The sequence below is a fragment of the Panthera uncia genome, chromosome B4, assembly GCF_023721935.1.
Source record: "Panthera uncia isolate 11264 chromosome B4, Puncia_PCG_1.0, whole genome shotgun sequence".
NCBI classification, from domain to species: Eukaryota; Metazoa; Chordata; class Mammalia; order Carnivora; family Felidae; genus Panthera; species Panthera uncia.
The window spans coordinates 120,566,729-120,590,710 of NC_064809.1; the positions used below are offsets into that span (position 1 = coordinate 120,566,729).

Here is a 23,982-nt window from a genome sequence, read left to right on the forward strand (position 1 = left end):
GGAGAGAGAGAATCCCAAGCAGGTTCCACGATGTCAGCACAGACCTCAAGGCAGCACTTGAACTCACAAATCGTGAGATCATGGCCTGAGCCGAAACCAAGAGTCTGACGCTTAACCAACGGAGCCACTCAGGTACCCTGTGGAGGGTGATGGTATTTTAGTTGAACTATCTAAACTGCTTACCGACATAGCTGAGAAAATTTCACTTCCATGGATTATTCTGTCAATCATTCGTATCGAGTGCTTACTACAGACCAAGCACTGTTCCAAGTATTTGGGATATTATCAGTTAACTAAACAGAAAACATCCCTGCCCTTAATGAGCATATATTCTAACTGGAGACACAGTAAACTAACAATAGGCATAGTAAAAAGCAAACTGTAGGGTGACTAAGAAAGGAATACATGCCCCAGGACAAAGAAAAGGATCAGGACAAGAGGAGGTGGGACATCAGGATGGCAGTTTTCAGTTGAGTAATCTGCACAGGTCTTGTGGAGAGAGTGGCTTTGAACAAGGGCTTGAAGGAAAGGAAGGAGTTAGCTAAGTGTCTCCTGGGGGAAGGTCATTCCAGGCCCAGATAAGCCGCTAAGACAGAGGCATGACTGGCAGGTGTGAGCCTCACCATGTGGTCCCTAGAGCCGGTGTGGCACCTGTTTCTAGAACATGGCTGAGATCTTTCATATGGAACATGGAGCCTTGATCCGTCCAATTTACCCATGTTGTGCTATGCCATGCAGGACAAAACCAGTAGACCATGTAGTGGACCATTGGGAATCAGCCACCTGACCCTCCGTTCTGGTCCAAGTATGCCTGTGGTTGATCTCAACCATCTTCTTTATATTTGCTCTTCAGGACTTCAGTGACCGTGGCTTTCTTTCAGTGTGACAACAAATAGCACTCAATTCAGTTTAGAATGTTAGTGACTGAATTAGATGAACCGCAGATAATCCATTCATGAGCTTAGGCATCAGGTATCAGAATGGTGGCCTACTCTAACAGGCAGAGTAGAGTGAGATTACCTGGCATCTAATACTAGTTCATACTAATTGATTGACCCTGACTAAATCACTCGATCCCTTTATGCCTCCATTTTCACATCTATCAAATCGAAATACTACTCTTTGCCAAGTCTATTTTCAAGCTTGTAATATGGGTTTTTTTTTCAGTTTTATTTATTTATTTTGAGAGACAGAGAGAGAGAGAGCAGAGGAGGGGCAGAGAGAGAAGGGGAGAGAAAATCCCAAGCAGGTTCCTCGCTGTCAGCACAGAGCCTGATGCAGGGCTCAAACTCATGAACTGTGAGATCATGGCCTGAGCTGAAACCAAGAGTCAGACGCTTGACCGACTGAGCCACCCAGGCGCCCCACAAACTCGTGATAAGGTTTAAGTGACATAATACGGGCAAAAGTATGGTGGAAGGTATAATGCGGAGTGAAATGTGGCTTACTCACCCCTGTGTCCTCAGCCCAGCAATAGTGTCTGACATTCCACAAGTGTTTATTGAATAAATGAATAGGTAAGTGAAATTTACAGTGTGACAGCAATCAAGACAAAAATCATTCTGTTAGATATGACTCATGCCTACACAATCAAAGTAAAGATGGGTCTTTGGGATAGCTATCTATATAAATCAGGCCAAAAATATATTATTCAGACTTTCACTTGAAGACTTTTTAAACAGAAGTTATTTCAAAACATGATAAAAAATTATAGATTACTCTCAGCTTAACTTATTAACTCCTTTGATCTATAAAAACACAAGATATTCTTACCCAAGGCAGGAAAGGAAGAAGACAAACCAAAAAAGAATCAATTATTGCTTAGCAGATCAGTACAAGAAAGAGATTTTTTTTTAATGAAGACAAATGTGAATTCCTTTTTAATAATTTCTATATTGGGATAAAGATAGCTGTTGAATTGTTTCAATGTTACAATAAGATATAAAGGAGAGAAGGAAGTATTTTGTACTCTGGCCAAGATGTTTTAAGTGTGAAAAATTCTTCCCAGTGAGTACACACACACACACACACACACACACACACACACACACGTCCAGGTGAATGTAACCCCAAACTATTTGTTTAATAAAATTGAATTCCATTGAAAATGCTTACTCCGCATGAAAACCACATGCTCAGGCAGAAACATCCAGTTCTCCTACTGGGACACTACCTTTAATGGTAAAACGGGAATTTAATACTGTGAACTGAGATTCTGAAAGCCCGTTTTATTAGTCCTGCTTGCTCCATGTTGGCCAGCATCTAAGTTTTATCAAGGACCACGTTAGGCAGAGAGGACTTCAGGTAGGAGTGGGAGGCATCTCCAAAGAATCTCCACTGATTTCTGCTCCTGGAGGTTTTCAGGGACATACGATTATTTTCCCTTTCCTAAATGTTTACTTCCCAGAGTGAAAACTTAGAAAGGGGAAAATTGTAGGAGCTTGTGGATTTGTTAAACTATGTGAAGCAATGGTTATAATTTTCTAGATTGATCCTCAAGAAAGATCAAAACCTAGCCGCTATTCTGCGAGATTGTTCTTCTTCCATCTGGCAAAAATGGCTGAGAGAATGAAACATAAATTCTAACCAGAAAATCAACCTTAGATCCCAATTTCTGCCCTTTTTTCCCCAGCAAAGCAGAAGAGACAATTGACCGCCATGTAAACGGCTAGGTTTGTCCTACTTCGGAAGCATAAACTTGGGGCACCTGGGTGGCTCAATCGGTTAAGCGTCTGACTTGATTTTGGCTCAGGTCATGCTCTCTCGGTTCGTGGGATCGAGCCCTACACTGGACTCTGCGCTGAGAGTGGTGCCTGCTTGGGATTCTCTCTCTCACCCCCCCCCCAGTAAATAAATAAACAAACATTAAAAACAGAACAAAAGAAACGTAAAACTCTTGCCCTGTTGGCCACCTCATGAGGTCCATAAGAACGTTGTTCAAGATTCAAGAACCAAAGCTTGTCATATGAATACCTCAGCATCAACCTCTGGCTCCACACTACCTGTGTTCAAGGCCCTGTTCCACCACTTGCTAACCTTGTGACCTCAGACAAGTTATTCAACTTCTGTCTGCCTCAGTCTTCTCATCTGCAGAATGGGGATGGAGATAAGGTAATAATAATACCTGTGTCATAGGCTTGTGGGGAAGATCAAATAAATTAAGTGAGCTAATATTTTTTAAATGCCTGGCACATGTAAAAGCTGTGTTTGGGTCTGTGATGAGGAGGAGGACAATGCAGGTGACAATGACAGTGATGGTGAAGGTGTCCCTTCTTGGCATGCTACTCAAAGCAGACATGAAATACTTTATTACCAAGGACTGAAATCTTCGTAGCTGGCATGCTGTAGAGAAAGGAGCAGTTAAACACGAACAACCCAGCGTCCTGGAGCCACAGAGGACACTCAACAGTGTCACCCAGCAAGTGTCTCAGCACCTCTTCTGCCTTTCCCAAAGAGGAGACCATCCCCTCCCGAGTTACCACACTAAGAACAGACACCAGAGGAGAGGTGTGCTAACCCAGGAGGACCAAGGTGGAAGCCAGGAGAAGGCAGAAGGGCAGCCCTGGGTAGAGGAAAGCCAGTCCCACATCTTAAGTAAGTGACAGCAACACAATAGGGGATATTGGAGGGAGCAAACTGCCTGAAAAATGTTACTGATTAAAAACCCTTGTCTCAGGGGTGCCTGAGTGGCTCAGTCAGTTGAGCATCCAACTTTTGATTTGGGCTTAGGTCACGATCTTGTGGTCTATGAGTTCGAGCCCTGCATCAGGCTCTGGGCTGACAGAGGGGGCCTGCTTGAGATTCTCTCTTTCTGTCCCTCTCCCTCTCTCTCTCCCTCCTTCAAAAAAAAAAAAAAAAAAACGCCCTCACCTCAAAACAATTTTGAATGGTTAGAGACAGAGATTACAACAGTCTGCAAAAAAATGAATGTGGGTGGCCATCAAGAAAGTGACATTCCACTGGGGTCCCTGGGTGGCTCAGTTGGTCAAGCGACCGACTTCAGCTCAGGTCATGATCTCACAGTTCATGGGTTTGAGCCTTACATTGGGCTCTGTGCTGACAGCTCAGAGCCTGGAGCCTGCTTCAGATTCTGTGTGTGTGTCTCTCTCTATGCCCCTCTCCACCCCCAAAAATAAATACACCTTTAAAAAAATGAAAGTGACATTCCACTAAGGGAGGACACACAGCTCAGCAGAAATGGGGCAACTCAGGACAGGAAATCCAGACCCAACTTGCAGCTACACTGAGATAAGGGCAGAGGTTTGTGTAGCTGCTGTCTATGACATTGGCCCATTTTAATAATATGATGATAATAATAATGATGAAGAGTGATTGGGCACCCACTATGTGCTAGGCACCATTCAGAGCACGTTGCATGTTGATTGCAGGGACAGGTGACGGTAGGGGTTTGAAACAACTTGAAGAACGTCTCTTCATAGCCATCAAATGAGCTCAACAGAAATAAAATTAATTAACAAAACGATTTGAACAATTTCTAAACAAAGCCATGAAAGTTATATGTATTTTTTAAGGCAAACTGATTAGTGATGTATATGAACAGGTCCTAGACTATGGAGTCTCCATGGCCACTGGCAGGCTGACCTCTACTTCCCAGCAACTTCTAAAATAGAATATTTGACCTCCTAAAATCTAGGACAGTTTCTCTCTAAGAGTGATCCATAAAACACTGGATCTGGAAGTTTCGTTTGCAAGGGAGGGTCTTTAAAAATTGGAAAATACTGCTTTAAGCAAAGTTGAACTATTTTCGGTTGGTTTTGTTACATTATGCTTTACCGCAGGACTTCTCAGAACCTCTAATGGGCTAATGAGCATGGTTAATCCATAAGAAAGGGCCATCAAGGGCAGGGTTTTCCAAATTATTTGATGAGTGAATCCTCCCCTGGGTCTCCTGCAGCATCTCCCGGAACTATTTTAGGAAATGCAAGTGTGAGTTCATTTTATCATTTCCCCAGGTATCTAGCCCATTCCAAGCCCCAGATATTTAGTCATGTCCTTCAGAGAGAAAAGAATCAGAAAGAAGTCTCCAATGTCTTTCCCTGGTGGAAGGAAAGGTTAAGGCAACACACCCGTGCGACAGATAAGCCTCCAGATCTCATTGGCTTCACAAAATAGTTGCTCATTTTTCCTCAAGCAACAGTCCCATGCAGGCAGAATCACCCAGGAAGCCTTGAAAACCACTAGTTCTGTGCCCCGCACCCAGAAGTGCTGATTTGATTGTTCTGGATGAGGGCCGGACATTGGGGGATTCCTTCTAAACTCCTCCAGGACCCTAAACCAGGATTGAGACGCACTGAACCAAGGGATGGTAAGAACTTCCTCATCTGGCATCTTCCGGTCAGACCACTGGGTTAGCCTCTGAAGGGCCTGTCTGTATTGGAAGTTTCTTAGATTATTGAGCCATATAATATAATGTTATTTCCAAAACTCAAAGAGAGAAGGACTGCAGAGAGAGAAGAATTATTTAACCAAAACTAGTGTCTATAACTGCATGAGTCTCTCAGTTAACTCAGTGTCATGAAACACAGCCTCATATGCCTGACTTGTGGATAAGCCCAGACTTTATCCTTTCTGGTTCTGGGCCTGACATTTTTCCATCATGTCAATGAGACTGGAACACCACCTCTTAGCTATTTATGCATTAAATAATCATTGTTTCAGGCAGTAGAGGGGAGTGGTTCATAGTACTGACCCTGGGGCCACACAGTTTGAAAACTGGATGCCCACCTACTAGCTGTGTGACCTTAGAAAAGTTGCCTAACCTCTTTGCCTCAGTTTCCTTCTCTGTAAAATGGGGAAAATAACTATCTCACTAAGAGTTGTGAGGACGAAACAAGGTAATCCATGGAGAAGTCTAGAATAGTGACTAGCATACAGAATGTTTTCAACAAATGTTGACTGTTGCTATTTGTTTTTATTATTTTCAAATGCAGGTCTCTGCTCCAGGCTCTTAGAGATACCGAGAAGATGAAGGCCTCTCTCTGTCCTCAAGGAATTCACAATTGGGCCTGGGAGACAGATATACAGACAGATGGATTGTGACAGATGTGACTGGGCTTTCCTAGTATTACATGCAAAATGCTGGGAGGGTTTCCCAGGTGGTATTGGAGGGGCAGGACAGGAAGCCTTCCCCAAAGAGGTGGCATTTGACCTAGACCTTGAACGGTAAGATGAGACCTATACACTCAGTCATCTGTTAGGACGTGACATGGAAGAGAGGAAGGGAAGATCGAAATGCCCCCTGTTGGCAACTACAAAGAGACATGTTTTTGCAACAGAGTCTGGCAGCCGTGCCAAAGTGACGGCCACCACCCTCTCCCAAGTCAAAACCCTGAACTCCTGCAGCATTCCCCCTGTGGGATCGTTCCTGTTTATGGGGACTCCCACAAATACTGCTTGGCACCAAGATTGGGACTTTGCATTCGGAGAGAGGGGCCTGTGGTTTTCCATGGTGTGGCTGGATACGTGTCCGTGGGGCTGTGGGTCCAGGAGCAGCCAGGACCAGAAGCGGGATGGGCAGAGCCCTGGGAGGTGGGAGCTCGTTCTTGGGAGTTGCACGAGGCACAAAAATTCCAGAGCATGTCTCCGCCTCAGCCCCTTCAGGATATCCTGTCATTCAACCAAGACATATATAGAGTCGAGAGTGGCCAATTTCACCACGACCCCTGAATTGGCCATTTTTCCTGTCTCGAGGCAGTTCTCACATATCATCTGCTTCAATCCAGGAAAAAGAGGGGGAAGGATTTGAAAGCAAACACTGAAATGAAAGAGAATTCGCTAGGAGTTCATCAGACTAGGTTAGAATAGCTGAATAGTTCCGACAGGTGCCTGGAGCCAGAAGGAGCAAATATTTTCTCACTATGCTACAAAAGTTCATGCTTTTTCTTCTTGGATTGGTGGTACAAAATTTCTGCTCCCCGCCTGAAACTACAGAGCAGGTAAGATGAGACTCGCATTTTTGTTGTTGTTGTTGTTATGTTCATGGTATGTTAAAAACCTTTCTGCTTTCCTCTGTTGTGATGGGTAAAGGGTACTCTCTGGACTTCATAAAATAAAGAGAAAGGCTGCAGTGAATAGGATCCTAATGGTCGTGAACCATCTTTCCAAAGGTGAGCTCACCCAGTTGGTTCTATTCCTATGCCAAACCCCGTTGTTAGGAACTCTGTCGCTCGTGCTAAGGTTCCTCTTTCCATTGCAGATGTTGGTATCCCCCTGGGGCAGGGGGGTTTCTTTTGTGTTAATAATTCACTGTGAATACCTCCCATTGCATCATTTTGAATATAGAAAATAACCACGGCTGAAGACAAATGAGCAGACAGATGTTCTAGGGAATTGTAGGTGATGTCTGGTTGAGAAACAGTGTTACAGAATGCATCGGGAACTCATCCCTTCTAGCTTCCACAGAGTTGTAGTAGAAGTACCCAAAGGGGTGTCTGGGTGGCTCAGTTGGTTAAGTGTTCAACTTCGGCTCAGGTCATGATGTCACAGTTTGTGGGTTGGAGCTCCATACCGAGCTCTATGCTGACAGCTCAGAGCCTGGAGCCTGCTTCGGATTCTGTGTCTCCCTCTCCCCTGCTCACACTTTGTGTCTCTCTCTCAAAAATAAATAAAACATGAAAAAAGAAAAAGAGGGGTGCCTGGGTGGCTCAGTCGGTTAAGCTCCCAACTTCAGCTAGGGTCATGATCTCACGGTTTGTGGATTCGAGCCCCGTGTCAGGCTCTGTACTGACAGCTCAAGAGCCTGGAACCTGCTTTGGATTCTGTGATTCCCTGTCTCTCTGCCCTGCCCCTGCTCACGCTCTTGCTCTCTCTCTCTCTCTCTCAAAAATAAACATTAAAAAATTTTTAAAAAAAGAAAGAAAGAAAGAACGAAAAAGAAGTACCCAGGGTGGTAGGGTCAGCATCTCTCATGAAACCCACCAGAACACCAACATCTCAAGCAGGCTCACGTGAGCTGTCTTTTTTTTTTTTTAACAACATTTATTTATTTTTGAGAGAGAGAGAGCATGAACAGGGGAGGGTCAGAGAAAGAGGGAGACACAGAATCTGAAACAGGCTCCAGGCTCTGAGCGGTCAGCACAGAGCCCGACGTGGGGCTCGAACCCACAGACCGCGAGATCATGACCTGGGCCGAAGTCGGATGCTTAACCGACTGAGCCACCCAGGCGCCCCTCACATGAGCTGTCTTAATAGAGCAAGTTGGGTATCAGATGTGCAGCTAGGTCAGCCGAAACGAGGGGTAGGAACAAGGCAATCTGAGTGATTTATTTAAAATGCATTTCCCCAGGCATGATTTCTATTCATCATAAAACTTAAACATGATTCTGCATCTGAGCCAGGCAAATATTTATCCCTACAGACTCGACGCCAGTTGGATGTCCTCTGATAATGCTTTTCACGAAAATGCTGGAAGCTAGCATAACGGTTTCATGCTCCAGCTTAGAGGTTTGAGAGTGGTGAGTTTGAACCGTGGCTCTCATATGTTTGTTTATCGACTATGTCTGAGGACCGGTCACTGTGCTCCACAGCCTACTAGTGGTCCAAGCCTGAGCAGGTTAATTCATCTCTCTGAACTGCAGTTCCTCCCCTGACAGTGCTCCACAAACAGCCAGAATCATCATCTTCATTGTCATCATCACCATCAGCAGCATCGAGTGCTTGCTTAAGTGCAGAAATCAGGCCTTGACCAGGGTTTAAAGCTGAGTTTGCTTTTCAGAGGAGACTGTATAAGAGACCAAATAAGCCATTCCATTTGAAAAGGACAACTTGAAAGTCAAGAGATTTCTTGAAAAGCAAGTATTAAACCTGACCTTTTGAGAAAGAAAAGAAAAAGTAATGTCCTTCCATCCGCTTATCTAAGTGGGAAAACCTAATACAAAGAAAAGCCGATTTTAACAGATGTAGAGGCTTCATGACCATTAAAGGGAGTTGATTCAAACTCTAGCTAAGGGTGGCTTTTACTATTATTCCATAAAGAATATTCCAGGGCTATTTTGGTTCATAATGATCATCAAATGAAAGCTGCCCATAAAAACAGATTTTATTTTTCTATGTGCCGTGGTATAGCATGCAGGGAAGAGGAATAAGCTAATCAAGGAATCAAAAGACCTAGGAATGCAAGCTGGTGCGGCCACTCTGGAAAACAGTATGGAGGTTCCTCAAAAAACTAAAAATAGAACTACTCTACGACCCAGCAATTGCACTACTAGGCATTTATCCACGGGATACGGGTGTGCTGTTTCAAAGGGACACATGCATCCCCATGTTCATAGCAGCACTATCAAAAATAGCCAAAGTATGGAAAGAGCCCAAATGTCCATAGATGGATGAATGGATAAAGAACATGTGGTACATATATACAATGGAGTAATACTCGTCAATCAAAAAGAATGAAATCTTTCCATTTGCAACTACGTGGATAGAACTGGAGGGTATTATGCTAAGTGAAATTAGTCTGTCAGAGAAAGACAAAAATCATATGACTTCACTCATATGAGGACTTTAAGAGACAAAACAGATGAACATAAGGGAAGGGAAACAAAAATAATATAAAAACAGGGAGGGGGACAAAACAGAAGAGACTCATAAATATGGAGAACAAACAGAGGGTTACTGGAGGGGGTGTGGGAGGGGGGATGGGCTAAATGGGTAAGGGGCACTAAGGAATCTACTACTCCTGAAATCATTGTTTCACTATATGCTAACTAATTTGGATGTAAGTTTTAAAAAATAAAAAATTAAATTTAAAAAAAAAAGGAATCAAAAGACCAAAAGCTTACAGTGTGGCCTTGGCAAGTCACAGAACCTCCCCTCACCTCAGTTTTCTCCCCCCTAGAATGGGGATGATGATACCTCCCTGTTTATCTTCAGCATAGTCAAGATCAAATTAGATGATGCTCTTGGAAGTACTTATAACCATAAATTTCTCTGTAAAAATAAGACTTCTTCTTATGCAGCCTTTATATATTTCAGTAAACTTAGAAGTAGTTATGACATTCTCACCACCCCTACCTAGTGCTGGCCTGTGTGCTATTTGTGGATGAGAGTAAGTAAGAAGTAAGAGACAGGGTCCCCTCCCACAGGGGTTTTTAAATGGAAAACAAAGACAACAAAATGTGTTCCACTGGCCAACCACATGAAGAGAAGAAGTTGAGAAAAGGAAGAGAGATGGGGGTGGTTTTGTGGAAATAGTGTCTTAAGCAGGGGCTTGAAAGATGAAGTTTGGGGAGCCAAGAGGAGGAGGAAGCACATTTCTATCCAAAGAGACAGTAAGCAAAACACAGAGGTGGGGACAGAGAAGCGTTACGGGAACTAGCATTTACTGCCTAAAATATTCCAGATACTGGGCCAGGCAATTTGCACATATCATTTAAAGGTCTCTGTAACCTGGAGAGTGATTATTTGCACTTCCCCATCACAGAGGATGGCAAAGGGTGAAGAATTCGTTCAAGACTGTACACTTAGCAAGATACAGAGCTTGATTCCAATCTTAGGTTTTTTGACTCCCACATTTTATCTCTCTTCATTGTATGAAACTGCTTCTTCTTAAACTTGATGGGAAATGAAGGAGATTAGAGAGAGGGGACCAAATCTATTTGGGAGAACCACCACCAACATCTTGGACAATGAGAGATCCTGAAGACAGGGCCAACATGGGTCTGCATCATTCATACTAGCAGTTGATTCGCTACTGCTTAATGTTGCTAAGTGACTGTTTCTAGTGGGTCTGTTGTATTTCCTACAACGCATTCAATCAACAAATATTTTACTAAGCACTACTATGTACCAGGCACTGTTCTATGTGCTTGGGAAATATTCAAGGACCAAACAGAAAAAGATCACTGCCTATTGGAGCCCATAGTCTAGCTGAATTCTAATCAAAATGTTGCAAACACCTTTGGAGCAGGAACTATATGCTTCGTAGCATTTAGCACCCAGACTAGACTATTGCTGTAGAATCAATGCTGAAAGAATATTCTTGAGACCTGTTGATCTATGACCAATTGACCCTAAATAACCACTTTAAAATTTTTCCCATTTGGAAAGTGTACTCTATATTTCAGGATTCCCAATTGGGTAAGTGTATGTAATGAAGTTACCTTGCTTTATTGGATTCCACACTTTAGATCAAGGACAGCAAACAGGTGGTACAAGCAGCCTCGTTCATCACCTACAGCCATGGCAGACATTGCTTGTTGATCCCAACACTCTTTCTACATAAGGTTGAAAGCAACCAGCCAGTCATTACCAATCAACCTGTTGCCATCCCTGTCATTCCACGGACATGAATCCAATGGGGAAGATTGGCCAACCAAGGTTCTGCTAATGGGACTTGATTTTTTTTTTTATGTCTTCACAGGCAAAAAGGTGTGATAAGACATCTCTGCTTACAATTAGGACTGAGTGCCGATCCTGCTTGCTCAACTTAGAAATTAATTGCCCAGATGGTTACACAAAGGTTACCAATGGCTCCGTAGGGGTTCGAGATTGCAGGTACTCATGAGAAAATAAATGTACTCAAGTCTTGAAATTTAAGGGATTGTGAATCTAATGGAAACTTCCCATTTCAAACACTACAAAGCATTTCTGTGATTTTCCCTTACTTTAGGATTACATTCAATCCAAACTCACAACTTACAACCTTGCATCTAAAAAATATATTTTTGATTCACATTTCCATACAAAATTGACTATATTGCATTGCACACAAACATTTTCCCCTCATCGTGCCCTTCTTTATTTTAAAAATCTGGGTTTTGTTTCATTTGGAAAGTTTCTAGTCAGAACATGGACTGAAAAGCCATGGATCCGGCAGTCATCTTATTAGCCAGCTATGGATCCTGATACTAATTAGAACCTAACGAGAGAAGACAAAGAAGTTACAGCTTCATACATTTTCTGTGAGCATTGCATTGCTGAAATCCTCTAATGATTCAAAACTCTCATAATTCAAGGCTAATCCTTGCAAAGCAAGACGAGCAGTTTCACTTACTGGCTAATGCAAGCAGCCACACAGCTCAAGTGTCAACACAATGTTCAGTATACTAAGTCTACTGATTTAGACATTAGACATCTCTCAATGAGCTCATTCCTAATTCAGGGATGAAGGATCAGTACTATTTCTTATTTTGTATAAAATGGAAACTTAATACTGTTATATTACGCTATTTTAAATTCATGTTCACTTAATATGACCACGATATATTCTATGACCAAAATCATCAATTTTAATAAAAGCTTTCTGGGGCACCTGGGTGGCTCAGTTGATTGAGCATCCAACTCCTGATTCGGCTCAGGTCATGATTACAGAGTCATGAGATCGAGCCCTGGGTTGGGCTCCACACTGAGCATGGCACCTGCTTAGATTCTCTCTCTCTGTCTCCCTCTACCTCTCTCCCCTGCTCTCCCTCTCGCTGTCTCTCTCAAAGTAAAAATTTTAAAAAAAGCTTCCCAAGACTAACTGACCTAGAATTAGCAAGCATACACAACAGGTGACCATTCAGGTACCAAAATGGTCACACATTTTGACCAGATTCTCTTAGGAAGTATATAAAGATTTAGGATTCGAGGTTAAAATTATATGATGGCTTTATTGAAGAACTCTTTGTATTGGCAACTTTTTTTCATGGCCCAGGTGGGCATTTGGTTATGTCCTCCCCACCCTACCATCCCCCCTCCAACACACACACACACACACACACACACACACACACACACACAGGATAAGATTATTATACTCGTGCTCTCTGTTGCAGAATTGAAGACTTTGATCGGTCATTCATTTATGCTGAAATGAACCCAAGATTGGCCCCTGAGGGGATGTTTCATTCTGCCCTTGGCTCTTCCTCTTCCTATCTTTGCGAAGAGATGCCCCTGCCATCTCTTCTCAAGCTTCCAGAGGAATTGTCAACTCTGTCTCCATCTTGACGGCCCATAAAGCCAGTAACTCAGGGACTAGATTAGAAGTACAACCTTAAACTCACCTGTACACTATTCTTAATAGCCCAGTTGAAAGAAATGATATTCCTGAAGAATCGTCTCTAGATACACTAAAGTCAAATCCTGGAATAAGCCATCCATGCAGAGATTCCATCAAAATAGACAATGGTGGTTAGCCTCTATAGAATTGCTATTCCAGATCTGTACTTCAGATGGTATAAAAACTGTTCTAAGAAATTCATCATTACATCTCCCTTGAGGATATTGTGACATATATTGCCCACTACACTACACCACCTCTCACAGAAATGTTTACATATAGAGTCCCTGCAAAAGACATTCTCATCCTAGGCAGTTTGATCCAGAGATCCTGTGCATCCCAGAACCTACGATCTTTTCCTTCTTGTATTAGCTGCGACAAGTGTGACGTCCACCGGTAACATGTACCCAGAGCCTAACACTATTTCCTTTATCTACCAGCCCCACTTCTGACATCATTTCACCTTTATTTTCATTGTGCTCTGATATTTCACCTTTATTTTCATTGTCATCCATTTTATACAATTAAAGGTAAATCATGATTAAGTTTTATTTTCCCTAGACAGCAAAATTCTGTTCAATCTATGTTTTTTAACATATAGGCAAGTGTAAAGAAAGACCTAAATAAAAATATAGGAAAATCCCACTGCCCAGAGTTAACTGAATTGCTCTGATCATGGGTTTATGTCTTCTCCTTCCTCTCTAAGGTACACCTTTGAAATCAGGAAGTATTCGCTGTCTCTCCCTGGATGCCGCCATATCTGTAGGAAGGACTATGTCCAACCTCAGTGCTGTCCAGGCCATTGGGGCCCAGACTGCATGGGTAAGTGGCACAGCACTTTTCTTGGACTTTGATACTTGATTTTCAATGTCCCATTTCACAGAAAATTGAAAGGAAGGAAGTCTGATAAAAGGAGAGTGTCAGCACCTTTTTTAGAAAATTCCATCTCAGTCTATATGTAGAAAATCTTTCTTGCCCTGTCAGCTTTTACAAAGAAATCTGCTTTCCTCCAGTTAGAGATCTCTCTTTAAGAGAATTCCCTTACAAGTCAGAAAAAGGGACAATTGAAAGGATATCCATTTTTATAAAAAAGATAACTGATCATAGAGAGGATGTAAGAATTCTGGGCTACTATAACCCCAAGTACAATTTTCTTTAAGGTGAGATTTTATTATAGCATCTCAAAGAATGTAGTTATTGTTTGACAACAGAAATAATAGTTAAATCTACTAAAACTTTAATCTTAATATGGAATCAAACTCTATAAGGACCAGTTCCACTGTAAGAAAAACTACTAGCCAAATCTGAGCCAATGGTATAGTTAGACTCCTGTGGTCAAGCATAACATTTGTGAGCTAAAATTGAACTTCTATCATGATTAAGGATGTTAACACTCAAGTAGTAACTAGGTCCTTGCTAGGATAGGCAAATTATGAAAAATCTCTTTTTTTTCCCTTGGATAGTAAAAAATCAGGCATTTTAATTCATGCATTTACCATTTTTCCCCATTTTTCAGCGTAATGAAACATCTCCTTAAGAATCCACTTAAGGGGGCGCCTGGGTGGCGCAGTCGGTTAAGCGTCCGACTTCAGCCAGGTCACGATCTCGCGGTCTGTGAGTTCGAGCCCCGCGTCAGGCTCTGGGCTGATGGCTCGGAGCCTGGAGCCTGTTTCCGATTCTGTGTCTCCCTCTCTCTCTGCCCCTCCCCCGTTCATGCTCTGTCTCTCTCTGTCCCAAAAAAAAAAAAAAAACGTTGGAAAAAAAAAAAAAAAAAAAAAAAGAATCCACTTAAGGAGAGGGGCGCCAAGAAGGCTCAGTCGGTTAAGCGTCTGACTCTTGGTTTCAGCTCAGGTCATGATCTCATCGTTTGTGAGTTTGAGCCCTGCATCAGGCTCTCTGCTGACAGCATGGAGCCTGCTTGGGATTCTCTCTTTCTCTCTCTGTCTTTTCCCTGCTCACATTCTCTCTCTCTTTCTCTCTCTCAAAATAAATAAACTTTAAAAAAAAGAATCCATTTAAGGAGAGAGATTAGTTCTCTTTTGCTTTTCTTTTTTTCTGACTAAAATAATACAAGCAAATTGCACACAGCTTGCAAAGTTTAGAAAGGTATAGAGAAAGAACAAAATAGCAAAATAGAAACTTCTTTCTGTCACATATAGGAAACCCTAAACGGTTTAGCTCATTTCCCTGGTCTTTTTTTTCCCCATGTGGCTTCTAAACAGTCGAGCCCTTCTTGCCTGATGTTGACACTGCTTTTTTTTTTTTTTTTAAGTTCATTTAGTTATCTTGAGAGAGAGCAATCGAGCAGGGTGGGAGCAGGGGAGCAGAGAAAGAGGGAGAGAGAGAGAATCCTAAGCAGGCTCTGCACTGTCAGTATGAGGAACCTGATGTGGGGCTGGAACTCACGAACCATAAGATCATGACCTGAGCTGAAATCAAGAGCCAGATACTTAACCAATTGAGCCACCCAGGTTCCCCTTACACTGTTGTTGTTGTTTAAACTAATGATAAAATGAATAATAACTTCCATTTATTCAACATTTCTGACATTAAGCACCAGAGAGGTATCAGCCTGTATTACCTCCTTTAATTCTTAAAACACATCTTTGAGTTAGACATTTTTATCTCCATTTCGCCTGTGAGGAATCAGAGATTTAAAGATGATATCTTACCAATTTCTTTTGGCCTGATCAATGATAAAGCAAGTTCAAGTTCAGGGCTGCCTGTCACCAAAGCCTGCTGTCTTTCTACTCTGCCCCATTGCTGGAACAGAGCTTATTAAAAAAGAAAGAAAGGAAAGGGAGATCCTCCAAATGTGTTTCTAACTTCCCTCTTGATTGGTAGGTCCCTTTAGCCCTCCCAGTCAATGACTGGGTTATGCTCCTTATCCTGGAAAGGTCAAGGTTGGGGTTCAGGAAATCCTGGCCTTCTCTCTATTGACTGTTCTGTCGGGTTCACACCAGCATGGGGGCACTGCGTGATCGTGTGTTACAACAGAGTCAAGTGATTAACCCACCCTTCCAGATTTCAAGACCTTTTTTAGCTCCAGATGTGATCACGCTCACATTCAGTTCTTAGAGACATCCTGATATGATACAAAAACTTTTAGGTCGGTTTTTCTCTTTCTAACCCACAAAAACTAATCTGATGCTGTTATTGAACAGACCCCCTGTAGACAAGGCTTTGCCCAGGATACAGCAACCAAAGTCAGCATGTGCAACAGAAGGAATGGCAATGTGCAACAGAACAGAACAGAAAGAATGTCCCCCACAGCCAGGGGGACAAAAAGACACTAGTCCTGCTCCCACGTTTTGGCTTGAATCCAGTTCTGTCACTGGGCGAGTTAATTGCTGCCATGCCAAATGGGGGTACAAAGTCCTACTCTACAAACCTGTAGTAATATTAAAATATTAATGTAGATGAGAGTGCTTGACAGAGGGACACAAAGAAGGCACTTTAATAATGTTTTATAAATAAATGAATGAGCAACAGTCAAAACAGACTGTTACTGAAATGAAAGCCAAATAAAGTGGCATTCTTTCTTTGAGCCCTTCTTAAACAGCAGGTAACTCCTAAACGTGAGCAGGCAAACGGGATCCAAAATCTTCAGTGGGCTTCATGCCGTCACAATGTGCCAGGCACGAATGGGGCAAGGCTCCTGCCTGCCATTGAGTGTGCGTGGTTCCTCGAGGGGTCACACATTTCCTTCTGCTGCGTCTTGAGGTCCGAGAAGCAAAGGATGTGAAAAGCAGGGACCGGACAGATGGTCATTCTTCTATCCTCTTGTTGGAGCAAAAGGACACTTCCCTTTATCTGCATCTTCCAAACATACCAAATGTCTCCAAAGGCTTCCTTCCTTTAGTTCAGGAAAGAGATAAATGTTCTACTTGGCTGTATATTTCACCTCTCACATTCTGTGGTGATGACAAGTGAGATCTTGCCTATCGCTCGACATTTCCGCAAGGATAAGGCCATTTCAGAGCTGCTGACGTGTGCCCATACATCTTTTTGAGGAAGCCCAAGCCCTGGAATGGCCTTCTTTCCAAGGCAATCATGGCATCCAGTTCCTTTTCAAAGCATGAACAAATACATTCACTCTGGATACCTCTGGGTTACTTCTAAAACTGTTTTAAGAGTGCCTTATTCCAACTAGAAAATAACGCTTGTTTCAATTCTGAAAAATCAGCAAACACAAAAAAGCACAATGAGAAAAAATTACTCACCGTCTGCTGAAATTAAGAATAAGGCATGAATTCTCACTTGGGGGGGAAAAAAGATATGTCATCCTGACATAAGGAAGTTGTTTCTACCCAGATTTAACTTGCTTCTCCCTCATTAAAACTTGTACTGCTCTATCAGATCAGCACATAGAAGTCTTTATTCTATAGCACAAAAACATATTTTTAATGTTGAAACAATCACATTTCAACAACCAATATCCTACTTGAGAGGAAATAGATTTTTTTTTATTGGAACATCCCAGTTCTTTTTATTCCACCATGAACATTAACTGATTTGGGCAACAACTCAAAGTAATGGAAAAAGAATGCAGGCAAAAGGGTTACACAGAAATTGGACTGTGGCCAAAACAACCTGATTACTTCAAAGGGAAATGGTCTTGATTCTTCTTTTTGAGGGCAGTGTCATCAAATTCTGCACATGCATTTTTTCTTCTGCTGTATTATTTGTGTTTCCAGATCTCTTTCTTTCCTGTTCTGTTTCTTGCCATTCACTGCACAGGTTGTAAATAACGGACTTCTACATATTTGAAACCAGTCTTCTAGGCACACTCCTTTCGGCTTTGAGTAAGAAATAAAGCTGCGTTCACACGAGGAACCTATTTCACATCAGTTTCCCAGGGAGACAATTTCAGCCAGAGCTATAAGTGGTGCATATTCTCTGCCTGAACACTGTGAGCCAAGCTTTTAAACAAAGGTGGTCACGTGACGAAGTAGGCATTTCTGGTGTTCATTGGGAGAGAAAATTACAGGGAGGACTTTGGCCAAGATCTTGCTGCCCAGGAAGTTTATTATCTTCCTTTAAAGAAACAGAACTGCTGATGATTTGCTGACAGCTTATAACAGGTGAGCCTCCTGCGTGAGGAAAGTCCCAACACAAGAGACCACCAGAGTATCTAGTAACCAACAGGAAATGTGATAATGACCTAAAAGAGTTTTATCAGCTATTTGAGCCTCACAGTGCATCAGAAATGTGCTCTTATAGCACATCCTGTAATATCTTTTCAAGTATGGTTGCTGAGAACATCAATGTTATCATCTTTCTTCATAATGGGGACCTGAGGTGGTTGAAACTGATTTGAGAAACAGGAATAAAGTTGACACTTTGGCCTTAACATTTTTATTTAAAAACTGAACAAGTCATTTCATAAATTTTGAACTTAAACCGTTCAGCTTAGGATATAAAGTGCACACCCTTTGTACTCCCACCCTCCGGCTATCTTTTTCCCAAAGTTCCCTCCGGGGTTGGCCAACTCATAAAAATCAAGCATTTATTGAGCACCGACTATATGCTGCACATAATCGCATATATAATAGATAGGTCTAGTCCCTACCCCCAAGGAGCTCACAGGTTAATATAAGAAAGAGACACAAAAGCAGACGAGGAGAATCAGTCATACCTGAGAGCCCCACAGAGGACCTGGGGATTGGGAAGAGCTTTGCAGTTTGCCCGAAGGCAGCCAGCTGGTAAGTGCAAAGGGCATGTCTCATGGGAGAGACCCAGCTCTAACCCGCTACTCTCCCCTGTTTCCCCAAATGACTGCTGGTTTTGCCAAGTCAACTGCTGGGAAAGCTGCTTGCCTCTCTCTAGCCTTCTCCTAGAAAACTTGCTTCCACCATTAGCCAGATGCCTGTCGCTGCCTGGAGTCGATGCCATGACCCCTGGGCTCCCTCTCGTTCTAACCTTTAACTGAGAGGACATGTGGTTTTACAGTAAGATGGCTCACAGACCCCAAAGTCGGATCGGCCTCTGGTCCCAGCATGCCCCATACTCTTGTTCTGGGACCTTGCAAGTTCCTTACTCTCTCTGTAGGGCTATCAGATTCAGTAAACGACAATGGAGGACACCCAGTTAAAATAATTACAGAGAAATAACATACATGCATAGTGTTTGGGACATACTTATTCTAAAAAATTATTCATTGTTTTATCTGCAATTCAAATTTAACTGGCATCCTATATTTTATCTGGTAAACCCTTCCTTCGGCCTTAGTTTTCTCATCTACAAAATGGAAATAATGATGCCAATACGGCTACCTCCAAAGTCGTGCTGAGGATTAGGTGAGCTCATACATACATAGGACTTAGGATGCGCCTGAAAGATGGCAGGTGTTCAGAATATGCTAGTTACCATGTCTGTCTTTTGTGGTTCTCAGATCACTGGCTGGCCTCTTTATTCCAGTGGATGTGTCTTGGTTAGATTTTTTATTCTAAGGTACTGATCTTGTACACTCTGGCTTCGTGGTTCAGGACTCGAAATCTTGAGTCAGGCCTGACTGCAATGCCCATTCCAGCACTTACCAATCATGTGATTTGTGGCAAGTTACCTACCTCTCTGGGCCTCAGTTTTCTTATCTATCACCTGAAGATGATGATGATAATGATGTCAACAGCATCCATGCCTTCCTCAGTTGTGAGAATGAGACAGTGCATGTTAGCAACAGTAAATGCTCAATGAATTCTGTCCATCTGTTGTCAGGCTGATAACTCACAGTGCTGGCAGCCCGGTTGAAGATGTTTCTGTGTATCCCAGTTTTTATGTAGCTTATGGCCCTTAGGTCTATTATTTTTCTTCCCACCATTGTCTGCCCTTCTGTGGACTCTATGGGCCACTCTGATACCTCAGGCCAAACCAAAGGCCTGCTCTTCGGAAATGTGGGGAGAGGAGCCTGGGTGGCTCAGTCATTAAGTGTCGGACTCTCGGTTTCAGCTCAGGTCATGATCTTGAGATTTGTGAGTTCAAGCCCCACATCCCAGAGCCCGCTTGGGATTCTCTCTCTCCCTCCCTCTCTGCCCCTCCCCTGTGTGTGTTCTCTCTGTCTCTCTCTGTCTCAAAATAAATAAATAAACTTAAAAATTTTCAAAAACAAAAAGAAATGTGGGGAAGGTAAACATCAGTCTGCGTGAGCTGCTATAAAAGAATACCATTACAACAGACATTTATTTCCCACTGTTCTGGGGGCTGGGAAGTCCAAGATCAAGAGGTTACAGGGTGCCTAGGTGTCTCAGTTGGTTGAGCGTCCAACTCTTCATTTCAGCTCAGGTCATGATCCCAGGGTCATGGGATCAAGCCCTGCATTGGGCTCTGTGCTGATCGTGGAGCCTGCTTAAGATTCTCTCTCTCTCTTTTTCTGTCTCTCTCCCTCTTCCTCTGTCCCTCTCCCCCTCTTTCACTTTCTCTCTCTCTCTCTCAAATAAAAAAATTAAAATTAAAAAGAAAATTAAAAAAACAAGATGCTACAGATTTGGTTCCGGGTGAAGCTCTTCTGTCCCCATGAGGCAGAGAAAGAAAGTGCTCTGGTCCCTCTTTCCCTTCTTATAAGGACACTAATCCCTTCATGGAGTCCCCACCCTCATGATCTCATCTAAACCTAATGACCTCCCCAAATCCCCACCTCCAAGTGCCATCCTGTTGGAGTTTAGGACTTTAGCATATGAATTTGGGCTGGCACAGACATTCAGTCCATAACTGTAAGGATTCACCTTGGCCTTTAGCCCATGGATCACAAGCCACTGGAGACAGGGCTGGGCCAGGATGATATACCTGCTAAGAGAAAGCCTTCCCTCCTCTGCAGAATATGTGATGTTGAAGATCAGGAAGATTCCAAGGAGACAGCAAATTAATACTCAACCAGTAGATGCCTTCACCCACAGGCAGACACCCAATGGGACCTGAATAAAGTGAGCTGCTCATCTCAATGAGAAGTATGTGTTGAGACACCTCTTTAGAAATAAGTCTAGAGCACTGAAGCTGGCCTCACCAGCCCCTTCCTGCCCATGGCAACAGGAATGAAGGCCCCTTTTCTGTTCAGGCTAAATCTCATTTCACTTTCTTGTGAAAACACAAACAGAAAACATTAACAGCCTTGAAAATAATTGTAGGCATTCACTGAATCTTGATTACTTAATTAAATGAATGGTTTGTAAACACATTTAGACCACGGAAAATAATTTTAAGCCGTCCACATAGAGAAGCACAATTCTGAGCCTTTAAAGTCAGAGCTCAGTGGGAATTGCCATCTCCAAGTCTGACAGCCGTGTGACCTCATTAACGGTCCTGACTGAGGCCCTACCTCGCTTCCACATCCTCTTAGGTAAAATGGCTATCGTTAACACTTCGTGGGGTGAAATGCCAAGGGCACTACATGTGATGTAATTGTAAACCTTGGCATGTCATCCAAGGCTTAGACTGCTAACAATAACAATGAAAAGAACAGCACAGAAAGGAGACAAAACCAAGTCAAGTTGGTCTTTTTAAGACCGACATCTGGCCTATGAAGGTGTTCAGTAACAGTCTGCCAAATGGTGATGTGGCCCTGAAGAAATGCTTCCTGAACATCCTTGTTCCAGAACTATACTGAAGTATTCAGATGAAAAGGTTCAGAGATCAAAGGTAGAAAACTGAAGGACTTTAACCATGTGTTCAAGAGTAGCCCTTTCCAATTCTACTGTCTTCCCCTGTTTTCCTTTCTGGTGAGTCTAATCATAGAAAAGGACATCTCTAAGGACTAAACAGAAGTCAGGTTTCATTGTTTATTTACGGGGACATTGACTACATTTTCTAAACCTAGCATTAGGGCACATGATGAGCTAATGGATTGTTCTCTCTCTTTTTTTTTTTTTTTGAAGTTTATTTATTTATTTTGAGAGAGACAGAGACAGTGCGAGTGGGGAGGGGCAGAGAGGGAAGGAGACAGAGAATCCCAAGCAGGCTCCATGCTGCCAGCATAGAGCCCAACGCAAGGCTTGAACTCAAACCCTGGAGATCTTGACCTGAGCTAAAACCAAGAGTCAGACGCTTAACTGACTGAGCCACGCAGGTGCCCCATGTTCTCTTTTTTTTTTTAATTTAAAAAAAAATTTTTTTAATTTACATGCAAAGTAGTTAGCATATAGTGAAACAATGATTTCAGGAGTAGATTCCTTAGTGCCCCTTATCCATTTAGCCCATCCCCCCTCCCAAAAACCCCTCCAGTAACCCTCAGTTTGTTCTCCATATTTATGAGTCTCTTATGTTTTGTTCCCCTCCCTGTTTTCATATTATGTTTGTTTCCCTTCCCTTATGTTCATCTGTTTTGTCTCTTAAAGTCCTCATATGAGTGAAGTCATATGATTTTTGTCTTTCTCTGACTAATTTCACTTAGCATAATACCCTCCAATTCCATCCACGTAGTTGCAAATGGCAAGATTTCATTCTTTTTGATTGCTGAGTAATACTCCATTGTAATTCCATTGTATATATATACCACATGTTTTTTATCCATTCATCCATTGATGGACATTTGGGCTCTTTCCATACTTTGGCTATTTTTGATAGTGCTGCTATAAACGTGGGGGTTCATGTGTCCCTTCAAAACAGCACACCTGTATCCCTTGGATAAATGCCTACTAGTGCAATTGCTGGGTCGTAGGGTAGCTCTATTTTTAGTTTTTTGAGGAACCTCCATACTGTTTTCCAGAGTGGCTGCACCAGCGTGCATTCCCACCAACAATGCAAAAGAGATCCTCTTTGTCCACATCCTCGTGAACATCTATTGTTTCCCGAGTTGGTAGTGTTAGCCATTCTGACAGATGTGAGGCGGTATCTCATTGTGCTTTTGATCTGTATTTCCCTGATGATGGGTGATGTTGAGCATTTTTTCACGTGTCGGTTGGCCTTCTGGATGTCTTCTTTGGAGAAGTGTCTATTCATGTCTTTTGTCCACTTCTTCACTGGATTATTTGTTTTCTGGGTGTTGATTTTGATAAGTTCTTTATAGATTTTGGATACTAACCCTTTATCTGATATGTCATTTGCAAATATCTTCTCCCATTCTGTCGGTTGCCTTTTAGTTTTGCTGATTGTTTCCTTCACTGTGCAGAAGCTTTTTATTTTGATGAGGTCCCAGTAGTTCAGTTTTGCTTTTGTTTCCCTTGCCTCTGGACATGTGTTGGGTAAGAAGTTGCAGCGGCCAAGATCAAAGAGGTTTTTGCTTGTTTTCTCCTTGAGGATTTTGATGGTTTCCTGTCTAACATTTAGGTCTTTCATCAATTTTTGAGTTTATTTTTGTGTCTGGTGTAAGAAAGTGGTCCAGGTTCATTCTTTTGCATGTCGCTGTCCAGTTTTCCCAGCACCACTTGCTGAAGAGACTGTCTTTATTCCAATGGATATTCTTTCCTGCTTTGTCAAAGATTAGTTGCCCATACATTTGTGGGTCCATTTCTGGGTTCTCTATTCTGTTCCATTGATCTGAGTGTCTATTCTTGTGCCAGTACCATACTGTCTTGATGATTACAGCTTTGTAGTATAGCTTGAAGTCTGTGATTGTGATGCCTCCTGCTTTGGTTTTCTTTATCAAGATTGCTTTGGCTATTCAGGGTCTTTTCTGGCTCCATACACATTTTAAGATTATTTGTTCTAGCTCTGTGAAGAATGCTGGCATTATTTTGATAGGGATTGCATTGAATATGTAGATTGCTTTGGGTAGGATTGACATTTTTAACAATATTTGTTCTTCCTATCCAGGAGCATGGAATCTTTTTCCATTTTGTGTGTGTGTGTGTGTGTGTGTGTGTGTGTGTGTCTTCTCCAATTTCTTTCATCAGCTTTCCATAGTTTTCAGTGTATAGATTTTTCACCTCTTTGGTTAGATTTATTCCTAGGTTTTTAATGGGTTTTGGTGCAACTGTAAATGGGATCGATTCCTTGATTTCTCTTTCTGTTGCTTCATTGTTGGTGTATAAGATTTCTAAATGCAACTGATTTCT

The 23,982-nt window shown here is 42.3% G+C and overlaps 1 protein-coding gene across 1 annotated transcript in view; it reads left to right on the forward strand.

Moving 5' to 3' along the window:
* Positions 1-6,175: 6,175 nt before the first annotated feature.
* Positions 6,176-23,982, forward strand: part of STAB2 (stabilin 2) — a 90,825-nt gene continuing 73,018 nt past the window's right edge. Inside the window, exons 1-3 of the mRNA XM_049626206.1 lie at positions 6,176-6,956; positions 11,378-11,511; positions 13,704-13,819. Coding sequence (XP_049482163.1) covers positions 6,879-6,956; positions 11,378-11,511; positions 13,704-13,819 — 328 coding nt within the window. The 5' untranslated portion in view covers positions 6,176-6,878. The remainder of the gene's footprint in view (positions 6,957-11,377; positions 11,512-13,703; positions 13,820-23,982) is intronic.